General features: G+C 38.8%; 1 protein-coding gene across 2 annotated transcripts in view; it reads left to right on the top strand.

Moving 5' to 3' along the window:
* NRDE2 (NRDE-2, necessary for RNA interference, domain containing) overlaps positions 1-12427 on the top strand; it is a 68239-nt gene that overhangs the window by 53880 nt on the left and 1932 nt on the right. For both annotated transcript variants that reach the window (XM_069085984.1, XM_069085985.1), the window contains exons 11-12: positions 450-1375; positions 3514-3652. In XM_069085984.1, the coding sequence (XP_068942085.1) occupies positions 450-1375; positions 3514-3652 (1065 nt within the window). The remainder of the gene's footprint in view (positions 1-449; positions 1376-3513; positions 3653-12427) is intronic.

Genomic DNA, 12427 nt, shown 5'->3' with positions numbered 1-12427 from the left:
TCCAATTTGATTATCAGATTAATCACTTCAGATTGTATTGTTAAAATAACAACTTTCATAAAATTGGGATATTAAATGCCTTTGTATTAAACAGATCAGGGATCTACTGCTGTGTGTTTAAAAATTTTAAATAGAAACTCTAATGATGTTTTCACTTCTGTGGAATAAGTGTTTTTTTACTGAATTAAACCCATATTACTGATGAATTAGTGACAATTACCAGCTGTTTCTCTTATCCAAAGTTAGAGGAGATGACCTGACAGGTCCCTTCCACCTCATAATCTGTGATCTCAGGAGCACAATGATAGCATGATAAGAAGAGTGTAACATAGATTGACTTGTGTTTTCTGTACAAGATTGGAAGAATAAAGAAGTTAATTTAAGAGTACAGAGTGAATTTAATTTTAAAGGTTTCCAGTGTTTTAAGTCCTCTTTCTTTTTGTCTGTAGGTCACTTGGTATCTGCAAACTAAAAACAAGAAGAGACTGAAGTCTCAAGGGAAAAAATGTAAAAAACTGGCCAAGAATCTCCTTAAGGAGCCTGAGAACCGAAACAATTTTTGCCTTTGGAAAGAATATGCCCATCTGGAGTGGTTACTGGGCAACGTAGAAGATGCCAGAAAGGTTTTTGACACTGCCCTTAGCATGGCGGGGCCAGAAGACTTAGGTTCTAGACTCTATGACTTAAGCCTGCTTTATGCTACACTAGAATTGGAACTGTCAGGGAACTTGGAAGGGGCTGCCACATCCAGAGCAATTCATATATTAACTAAACTGACTGAGAATGGGCCCTACATTCCTTATACTGGGCAGGTGTTAGCTGTGAACATTTTGAAAGCCCGCAAAGCATACGAGCACACACTTGAGAAGCATTTGAATGAAAGTTCAGCCCCCGACCCATCTTCTTTTAATTGTTCTGGTCATCTAGTTAGCATGGTGGGCTGCTTTATGCTTTTCCAGTATTTGACCATAGGGGTTAATGCTGCTATGCATATATATAAGCAGGTGTTTGAAAGACTTAAAGAGTCCATTTCATCAGAATGCACAGGGCCAAGTGTAAATATTGGAATCCCAAATTTGACCAATGCCCTTGAAGCTGTCACACTGATGCACACGAATCTACTCAGATATCACATGAAAGTGAGTGTGTTCCCTTTGAATCCTCTGCGAGAAGCACTTTCAGAGGCTTTAAAATTGTATCCAAGCAACCAGGTTCTTTGGAGGTCGTATGTACAGATCCAAAACAAATCCCATAATGCCAGCAAGACAAGAAGATTCTTTGATATCATCATAAGGTCTACCAAATCTCTGGAGCCACGGCTGTTTGCAGTCCAAGCTGAGAAAATGAGAAAAAGGCTGGTGGAAGATGTTCTGAGGTATCTGTATAATAATAGCATAACCCCTGTAGTCTGCAAAGAACCATGGGTATTACAGGATGACAGATTTGAAAATATATCAAGATATTTATAATGCAATGTCACTAGTATCCTTAATTAGAAGGAGTTGGATTTCTGTCTTTCCTAGTACATACAGGGCCTCCTTTTGGTAACGTAGAAAGTTTGATGAATTCTGATAATGCTGTGTAAGTGGCATCTGCCAATTTCAACTTAAAGTCACCCAAATCCAGTTGGTTAATTCTTGACTCTTTATTATAAGCCGAGGGTTAACCAGTGATTTTGAGCTGAAGCATTAATGGTTGCTTTCAAAGTCTTTCACTTTGTTTTACCTTACTCCAACAGTCCTGGAAAATTTAGTACTGAAACACACTTTGCGTAGTAGAGACTTATTTTGTTTTGTTCTGTTTTTTTTTTTTTTTTGCTTTTTGGAGGGGGGCAGGTAGGGCAGTTGGGGTTAAGTGACTTGCCCAAGGTCACAAGGCTAGTTTTTGTATTAAGTGTCTGAGGCTGGATTTGAACTTGGGTCCTCCTGACTCCAGGAGAGACTTATTTTGGATGTGTTTAAGATATACACAGAGATATGTGTTTAAGATTCTGCACAGAGATCTGGTCTTCAGATTAGAGACACCTGGTTCAAATTCCTGCTCAGCTCCGTATTACCTTGGGTGACAATGCACAAGTCACTTTGACTCTGGGCTTTAGTTTTTTTAAATATAAAATGAGGGGGTTGGACTAGATGATGTCTAGGTTTCCTTCCAGCTCTAGTATACATATCTGAATAGGTGAGAAAACTACAAACTGTGCCATATGAGGCTCTTTTAAAGGCACTAACTAGAGATGTTTACTATGGAGAAAAGACATCTTACTTGGGGGTAAGGCGTAGGGGAGTTGCATGGCAACTGTTTCCAAGTACCTTGGAGGACTGTCCTGCAGAATAAAGGACAGGTTTGTTTCCTTGGACCCAGAGAACAAAATTAGGCGCGACCAGTGGGAATTGTTGAGAGGCAGGTTTGGGGCTCAATATGAAGAAAATCTTTCTTAAAAATTAGTTTTGTCCAAAGGAAGAATGGTGTTTTTGGAGAGTTGCAAATTCCCCACTTCTAGAAATGGTTAGGCAGGTACTAGATGATTATTTGTTGAGGATGTTGTAAAGGGAGGTATTCCCTCCTTTTAGGTATGGACTGGATTATAATCTGAGATTTCTTCCAATTCTCAGATTCTGTGATTCTGAGTTAATACTCATTTGTGCAATTAACACATCACTGCCATTAGATTCTCAACTCCTTGGGGACAAGGACTTTATCATTTTTCATCTTCATGCATGCCCTCAACTAGCACAAAACCTTGTTTAATAAATGTTTGGATTGGATTAGATTTTAATCTTCCCGTAGGCTTTATATTTTCTGTACTTTAAAAAGGGACAGTTAATTTAGTTATACTTTAGATCTCTGTCTCAGATAAAACATAATTGTATCCTTTTGATTAAAAGCCATGTTTCTACTTCACATACAGTTATACAGTATCTACCATATGCAACCCTAGACACTGGAAAGATCATAGAGTTGATGGTCCAGGCATGGTGGCATATGGTAGCATATGCCTTTAATCTCTACTACTGAGGAGAATGAGACTGGTGGATCACTTAAACTGTAGAGTTCTAGACTGGAGGGGCCTAAACCAATTGGGTGTCCACACTAAGTCCAACCCTCAGGTGAGTGGTGGGGGACCCAGCTTATCTAAGGAGAAGCAAACTAGCCCAAGTTGGAAACAAGGCAAATCAAAGCTTCCATGCTGGTAAGAGTGGCTTCTGCACTTCCAGTCTAGGCAAGGTAGGGAGACACAGTCTTTAAAAAAAAAATGATGATGATGATAATGAAATTAATTGCATTAAAAAAATTAAGTTAGGAAATTTAGATAAGGTATGTATTTTGAATTACATAGGGTAATTGTAATTGTAACCAACTCTAATTGGTTTTTTTTGTTTTTGTTTTTTTAAACTAACTCTCATTGTAACTGGAGCTTATTGTTACCAAATTTCTCTTCCTTCCCAAGCAATAGGACAAAATAATCTATCTCTTTAGGTCTCAAAAGTCTTTCTATTTTATTTTTTCTTATAGAGTAGATGCTGGAGAAATCCATTCAACAATTCCTGAAACAGGTTTATCAAATCGAATCAAAGCCTTGTTTGAAAATGCAATTCAGAGTGATAATGGCAGCAACTGCCCCTTATTATGGAGGATGTATTTGAATTTTCTGGTAAGAAACTAGAATTTGGGGCTTTCTCTTATTTTGCAGAGGTTTAGTTCTAGAAATGAATCATAGGAGTAACTATTTGTGTATAGTTAATCTATTTTTTTTTTAGGTTTTTTGTTTTGTTTTTTAGTTTCAGTTCATCAATTTAGTTCCACAAACTACTATGTTTTAGATACTAGGTGGGCTAGGTACTAGGGATTCAAAAATGAAAAACAAAATGGTCTTTGCCATCAAGGGCAACACTTGGATGCACATATGGTTGCCACAAAGCAAATTGTTTTTAAAATGTTGAGGAGGGAAAGAATATTTCAAGCCAGGGAGTTCAAGGGAGGCTTCCTAGAAAAAAGGCTGAGTCTTAAAGAAAGAAAAGGATTTCAGAAGGTAAAGATATAGAGAAAGTGAGAACTGTTGGGGCAGGACAAGAGTAGGGAACAAGTTGGTGCTGGTTTGGACGTGGAATAGGTAAAGGGGAATAATGAGAAAGAAGAGTGAAAGGTAGATTGGAGCCAGATGCTGGCAGGTCTTAGCTGAAGGCTGTAGCATTTGTATTTTATCCTGTAGACAGTGGGAAGCAGCTGAAGGTTTTTGAGCAAGGGGTTGCCATGATTAGAGATTAATTTGTCAGCTGCAAGACAGTTGGATCAGGTAAGAGAAACCAGAGGCATAGAGCCCATTGTTAGAAATAAGGCATTTACAGTGTTACAGGTGAGGGTGATAAGAAAGAGATGAGTGAAAAATGAGAGGGAACCAACTCATGATATAATAGTATGTTCGAATGAATAAGATTTTGTAACTGATTGGAATATAGAGTTAAAGCCACATTTTAAGTCTTTCCTGAGGTGTTAGAGAAAAAGAATCAATTTGTCATATGTTTTCAGGGCTTTACTGTAACAGTGATTTCATTCTCTGACATTCTGCTCAGAATTTCAAAGTCCTGATTATCTTTTCATGCATTTAAGTAAAGAAATTTGATTCAGATCTGTAATGTGGATTTTAAAAATATATCCAAATTGTAATTTATGATCATTTAAAAGCATATGACGTCATATTATATTGTTGCATGTGGTTTAGTTTTCTTTTTGTGCAACATTCATTCAACAAATATTACATTTCTGTGTGCAGTGTAGCATACAGGGATAGGATAGACACAGAGATGATAAGACATGTCTTGCAAAGATAAAAAATCATTTCAAGGAGATGTTACAGTCTAGTAGGGGGAAATAATATATGAATACAGAAATACAACACATATTAAAATACCATTGCATGAGAGCATATAAAAAGTTGTGAGAGAAGATGGAGAAATCACTTCTAGTTATAGGGAATCAAGGTTCACGGAGGTGATGGCATTTTAGCTGGACCTTGAAAAATAAAGAAAATGTCAATAGGTAAAGATGATCAGGAGGGTATTTCAGGTGTAGAGAATTATATAACATTAGGTGCAGAAATAGAAGAATTTAGAGCAATAAATAATCCATCTTCGTTGGAATGTAGAGAGATAAGAAAGGTTTGTTAGAGTCAGTTTATGGAAGATCTTGAAGGCCAGGTAAAGGAATTTGGTCTTCATTCTTCTCTCAGGGTTAGAAGTGAATTAAGTGTTAGAAATGAATTTTGAATTTAGGGTTAGAAACTGGGGAGTCATTAAAGGTTTGAGAAGTATATGATGTATCCATACCACTGCACCTCGAGTCTTTGTATAAGTGATGAAGAAAAAATGGTTAGCTATTTGCTCACTGTGCTAGGTGCTGGGATACAGAGATTATTTAAGACACAGCCTTCCTTCAGGAGGTTTATAATCTAATAGGATAAGAAAGATAGAGATAAAATTATATCACAAATAAAAGGGCATAGGAAGAGTACTGAGGGCTATGAAAAATTCAAGTAGAAGATGAGGACTTCTGGTTTCAAGAGATCAAGGACAGCTCCACAGAGGAGCTGAACTGGGACCTCACCAGAAGGAGCTGGTAAGGAGACTATGCCAGGCAATGGGGACAGTGGACAAAGGAAAAGAGGTAGGAAAGAAAAGCTTGGGGAATGGCGAGCAGTCTAGTTTGTCAGAGTTGAGAAGGAAAGAAGTGAGAAATAACTCCAGAAAGGCAAGTTAGAACCAGAGTTTTGAGGACCTTGCTTTCTGGGCTCAGGAGCTCATAGGTCACGTTATGAGTAATGACTTGTAACTGGCTCATTGGCCCTACCAGAGGAGATTCCAATTCTAGTTAATAGAGCCTCAAGACACGTTAGAGGCCATTTAATCCAACTCCCTCATTTTACAGGTGAAGAAACCGAGACAGAAATTGGTTAAGTGGTTTGAGTTGTAGATTTGTTTGTTGTAGATTTTTTTGGCTAATTGTATGACCTTAAACCAGTCACCCTACTTGGGCCTGAGTATTTTCTTTTTTTTTTTTTTTAAAGCAATCGGGGTTAAGTAACTTGCTCAAGGTTACACGGCCAGGTGTTTCTGGGTGGGTGCTAAGTGTCTGAGCCCAGATTTGATCCCCAGGTCATCCCGACACTGGAGCTGGTGCTTTTACTCGCTGTGCTACCTGGCTGCCCCAAGGGCCTGAGTATTTTCATCTGTCAGATAAGGAGAGGATTATTGTAGGTGATTTCCCAAGTCCTTTCTAGCTCTAAAGGTCTTTGATTCTTACTAAGTAAGTGAGCTTGACTGGCATATAAAAAGTAGCTAGCCTATTAGACTGCTGATTCATCCCTGATTTCTTATCCAAAGATAGGGTGTCATTAAATGTGAAAAAGCATGGGATAGATAATAAATGCCTTAAAAAGTCAGGAAAGGGAGAGATCAGAGTGACTGGGAAGGATTCATGAAGGAGCTGAGACTTCCAGGTCTGCTCTGAAGCAGTGATCTGGACAAAAGAAATGCCTGTGATTCACTCAACACAGGCTTAATAATGTCAAATTATAGTTTGAAAATCTTTTACTTTTATAGAGAATTACCAGGATATTCCAGACTTTTATTGTTTTGACTCAAGTGACTTAGCTCTTTTCAGGTTGGGGTTGTGTAGAATCCGTGTATCTGCCTAAAGTGCAAAGAAAACAACTTGAACATGGTGGTTTTGTTTGAGTGAGAAAAGAAGCATCAGTAAACAGAGACTGTGGGAATGGCACTTCTGGCTTATTAAATGTGGGATCTTATTTTGCCATCCTCCCATATAATTTCCCCTCCCTTTTGCCAATCACAGACAGAAGTCAGTATAATTTCAAAGGCTGCTATTTTCAGATGTTGGTGGGAGGGGAAAATTCCTTTTCATTTTGCCCTTCCCCATTTGATGAATCAGTATATCCATCTCGCCCACTGTCAGTCTTGCATGAGCACTAGCATGATTGTTGTATAGATGTAGTGTTTTTATGATTGTTTGGTAGATATCATTATTTTCTCAAATTCACTTTTTATAACACCATACAAACTGTCAGCAGTCCACATTTATTTCACACTGAGGTAAGAAAAAAAACTTCAGGCTTTTCATTTTTTTAGAAAAGTTTCTTTTTCCTAAGTAGAGGCAGCATACATCCATCAGATTAAAAAAACAAAACCCAGAAGAAACTGAAACCAAATCATCTCCAGTATATAGCTTCTCTACATAGGTAACTGGACACGAACAGTTAAGGATACTTTCTCTCTAGGAAATTAATGAACATCTTACAAAAGTGTTGATCAGGTCTTTAGGACTACTGCTTGTCAGGAAAGACCAGGGGTAGGGAATCCGCAGCCTTTAGGCCACATGTGGCCGTCTTGTTCCTCCAGTGCGGCCCTTTGACTGAATTCAAACTTCACAGAACAAATCCCCTTAATAAAAGGATTAGTTCTGTAAAACTTGAATTCAGTCAGAAGGCCACACCCAAAGACCTAGAAAGCCAGATGTGGCCTCAAGGCTTCAGGTTCCCCATGCCATACTCTAGACTCTGATTCATTGTTTTTCTAAGAATCAGGATTTCAAAGACAAATCATTGCGAGAATCAGAAGAACTGAGTTTAGGTAGCTAACTAACCTTTGCTGCACACAGTTTTCCTAAAGTTTTACTTAATCCTCCAAAATTCATTGATACTAACTAGCTTTTCAAGTTCATAGATCTAATTAACATTAATAAAGAGAATGTCCACTTAGTATAACGACATCTTTGTACTCAGCCTTGGAAGAGTTTAGTTACCAAAATGAGAGATCACCTATCTTTCAAGTCATTGCTCAAAAGCTACTTTCCCCACAAAACCCTCTTGGATCTCTCTCTTCCCCCCAGTCCCCACCTTCTTGGAATGTTTCCTTTCTTGGATCTCTCATAAAAAGTTCATTGTACTTTCTGTATGTAATCATCTAGTTTTTGTGTATTATAGTCATTTATGTATACAAAATTTTAAGCTTCTTGAGGGCAGGAAATATCTCTCATTCATCTTTGTATCCCATACAGTGACCAACGGTAATGTTTTGCACGTTAAGAGAACTTAAGAAATGTTTATTGAATTGAATTAAAAGGGCTAAGTTGAATCTAATGATATATGAAGGCCTATACTCAGGACTTTGGCAAGAACCTCCTATTCTTTTTTTTTTAGGAGAAACCTAGTAAATCTTTATTGTTGATTACAGCTCCATAGGAATAGATTTTTTTTTATTTTTTATTTATCAAATGCTTTATTCACTTCTAGTTTACATCGTTCATTTCTGCAAGATTTTGAATTACAGATTTTCTCCCCATTTTTCCCCTACCATCCCCCCAAAATAGTGATCCCACTGGATATCCCCTCCTCCAATCTGCTCTCTCCCATATCTTCTCCCATACCCCCTCCAACTTTCCAGTAGGGCATGGTGGATCTCTATGCCTCAGTGCCTGTCTAACTTATTTCCCATTTACATGTAAAATAATATTGATAATAGTATATATATGTATGTGTGTATATATATATATATATATTTTTTTTTTTAATATTTGATTTTAAAACTTCCAGATTCCAGATTCTTTCCCTTCCTCCCTCGTCACCCACCCTTACTGGGAAGATAAGCAATTCAATATAGATTGTACATATATAGCTATGCAAAACATTTCCATAGTAGATATAAGAACCTCCTATTCTTAGTATTAGTGACTTTTAGAGAACAAGTAAAGAGGATGTGGAAAGCAAACTCAGATAATCATTTTCTATCAACTTTTCTTTTCAGAAGTTGCCTCTAAAGTTGGTCAGTGTTCTAGTCACAGGGGAAAAAAATCTTTCCAAATTGATCTCAGTGTTTGAAGACTTGGATTTTTTTTCCTTTTTGGAGGGGGGGTAAGACAAGGCAATTGGGGTTAAGTGACTTGCCCTAGGTCACACAGCTAGTAAGTGTTGTGTCTGAGGCCAAATTTGAACTCAGGTTCCCCTGATTCCAGGGCCAGTGCTCAATTCATTGTGCCACCTAGCTGCCCCTGGATTTTTCTTTAAAAAAAAAAATTACAACCTGGCAGCTACCATCTACTCAGAGATTTCCACCAAGTGTTAATCCTTTGCTACATTTTATACTTAGGTATTTATTTCATCTATCCAAATAACTAGGCAGATTCTCAAAAGAAGACTTGAGAGAGCAATTACAACTGCCATTGAGCTTGGATATGTTACATTTCTGGAAACAGCCGTGAAATTTCTCACAAATGCTTCTTGGTGATTTTTGAGAAAGTGTGGAGAGTAGATTTTTCTTCCTCTCACACTTTTGTGAAAAGAAGAATTAATTAAGTTCAAATGGCATTTAGAAAACATTGAGAAGGAAGGGAGTACCTATTCTTGAAGTGCCTAGTAACCATTTTAAGTTAGAGAAGGAAGAGGGGGATTCAGACATAGAAAGTGTTCCTTTCATAGGGAACATTCCTATGTTCCAGTGTTTCTATTGAGCAAATAAATGAGTGAGTGAAGAAGGTGATCCCTGTCCTCCGTCTGGCTTTGTTACTGGCTCTCCCTACAAGAAGCTCCCAGGGACTGATTTTGAGTTAATTATTTTATTATGGAGTTAATGGGCTCTTTCTTGGTTTTACCCAAGCAAAGTTAGTCTGTGAGGGATTGATTTAAAAGTCAGTATTGTTTGTGTTTGATGGGAAGAGGAGGAACTTAACGAAGAAGCAGCAGCAGATCTTTCAATTATTTGTTCTCTATCATTTCAGTCAGGGAGGCAGTGTGCTGCTGCTACGGAAAAAGCCCTGGCCTTGTATTCAGGGGGTCCTGGGTTCAAATTCTACCTCGAACCTTTCTTAGCTGTATGACCTTGGGCAAGCCGCAACCTCCTTCAGCCTTTGTTCCCTCATCTGTAAAATGAGGAGGTTGAACTATGACCTTTAAATTTCTTTTTAGCTCTATGTCTGTACTGCAGTGATCTACTTTTGAAGTTCATGTTACAGTAAAAATGACTTCTGTGCTTTAGAAACTTAGAATCTAGTGGAGGAGAACAGACTAATGAAAATGAGCATCTCTAATATTCTAAGGAACATTTCAACTCAGACATTCATGTCATTCCACATTCCAGTGTGTCTTCTCTGGTAGCAGTTGCATGCATTCTTTAGTTCTAGAGATGTGTCCATGTTAACTGAATTGTTTAGAAAAGCTGAACAAGTCAATGTTAATGATTTTGGCAAGATTTATCTTTTCTAGTTAGGATAGACTTTGGGCAAACTTTATACTATACTTTCAAAAAAAAACTCAGTATCTGACCAGAGAGCAGTGACTTCAGAGAGAAAAAGGTCTCTTTTTTTCCCTATTTCATATGAGGAAGAGAAATCACAAGGAAACATGAAGAACTAAGATTTCACTTCCTTATGACAGATTATTAAGACTTTTCCAAAAATCTGGTTAAAAAAAAAGTTCTTATGGTAGATTGTAAGGGCAATACTTTTTTTTTTTAAGCAATCGGGGTTAAGTAACTTGCTCAAGGTTACACGGCCAGTTATTTCTGGGTGTGATACTGAGTGTCTGAGCCCAGGATTCAATCTCCAGGTCTATCCCAACACTGGAGCCGGTGCTCTTACTCGCTGAGCCACCTGGCCGCTCCTAAGCAATTGGGGTTAAGTAACTTGCTCAAGGTTACACGGCCAGGTGTTTCTGGGTGGGTGCCAAGTGTCTGAGTCCGGGATTCGATCTCCAGGTCGTTCTGACACGGGAGCTGGTGCTCTTACTCACTGTGCTACCTGGCCACCCCAGGGTAATACTTTTTAAGGAATAGAAATGTTTTTGCCCACTTTAAAAGTATGGTAATCCTTCATTTATCCAGAATTGGGCAAGGTCATTTTTCTGTGCCTTGGTTCCTGGATCTGCAAAACAAAGGGACTGAAAATAAAGATAATATAAAACAGAGGGGCTGGACTAGGCAGCCTCTAAAGTTCCTTCCAACTCCATGTCTATGATACTGTCATTCTAATTTTTGAAGAATAGGCTCCTCTGTAATCAGATTTTCGCGTAAGTGAATCCTGACCCATTTTAAGTACTGGACATTTTTCTTTTTTCATTTCAATTCCATGAGCATTGAATTAAGCACCTGTTATGTCCCAGGCACTATGCTGGGTGCTGAAGATATAAAAAATTAAAATGAACAGTCCCTGTTTCAAGGAGGTTACATTCTGCAGGGGGAGACCACAAACACTTAACATTACTGTAGCCGTTGACTTGTCCTGTTAATTTTCTTGTTCTCCTGCACTCTCAGCTGCAGTTTCTTACCACTTGTAGACTGTGTCTGCCTCTTCCCCACTTCCCCCCTTCCCCACTTCCTGCTGCCCCATAAGGAAACTCTAATAACTCTAAGCTTCTTAACTCAGTGATATTTTACAAAATTTTGTGACTGTGGATGATGGTGGGAGATGGTACCTGTCTGTTTTCATCAGTAAGCATTTTTAGGTACCTACTATGTGCTGGTCACCACCCTAAGTGCTAGGGATACAAAATGAGACAAAAGACAGTCCCTGCCCTCAGCATATTTATAATCTAATGGGGAGAGAACATGCAAACAAATATGTACAAACAAGCTATATATACAGGATAAATTAGAAAATAATTAACAGAGGGTAGAACAATAATTAAGAGGGATTGAGGAAGGCTTCTTTAAGAAGATAGAACTTTAGTTGGTATTTGAAGAAAGTCAGGGAGGTCAGTAGTCAGAGCAGGGGAGAGAGCATTCCAGACTTGGGGACAGCCAGAGAGAAGGCCAGAACCAACTGACAGAATGTCTTATTCATGAAATGTCGAGGAGGCCAGGCCAGTGTCATTGGGTCAAAGGGTATGTGTCAGGGAATAAGGTATGAGGAGACTGGAAAGAGGTGAGGTGATGTGGGGGTGTGGGGAAGGTGGCTAGGTGATTGTAGCAGCAAGCACTGTAGCATACCCAGGATGGCTGCTAGCACAGGTTCTTTGATCTGCTTTTCTAAAGGAAAGCAACTCAAAAAGGGTTAACAATCTTACTTTAATCAATCATATATCATTGACCTAGTTCAGGGGGAAAAGTCAGCACCCTGAACTTCAGAGAATACAAACAAGTTACAAGCAAACAAAAAAACCACAGAGAAAATAACACAATTCAGAAGACCAACAGACAGGTTTCCAGCAATCTGACCATTACATCCATACCTAGTCAGTCACCAGAGAAACATCAACATCTGGGTTGTCAAAGCCGGGGGGGGGGGGGGGGGGGGGGGCGCGGCGCGCGCCGCCGGCGCCGTGCGGCCCCACACACACACCCCCCCACCAACACGGCAAAAACACAAAACACCACGCAGAGATATAGTCTACCTCCCCATCGAAGCCAACACCAACACCCCAACC

This window comes from Petaurus breviceps, unplaced genomic scaffold (assembly GCF_028583685.1).
Source record: "Petaurus breviceps papuanus isolate PSGF00001 unplaced genomic scaffold, PetGlider_PUasm1.0 177, whole genome shotgun sequence".
Taxonomy (NCBI): Eukaryota; Metazoa; Chordata; class Mammalia; order Diprotodontia; family Petauridae; genus Petaurus; species Petaurus breviceps.
The sequence above is the reverse complement of the archived record's forward strand: the minus strand, read 5'-3'. Positions and strand labels throughout refer to the sequence as shown.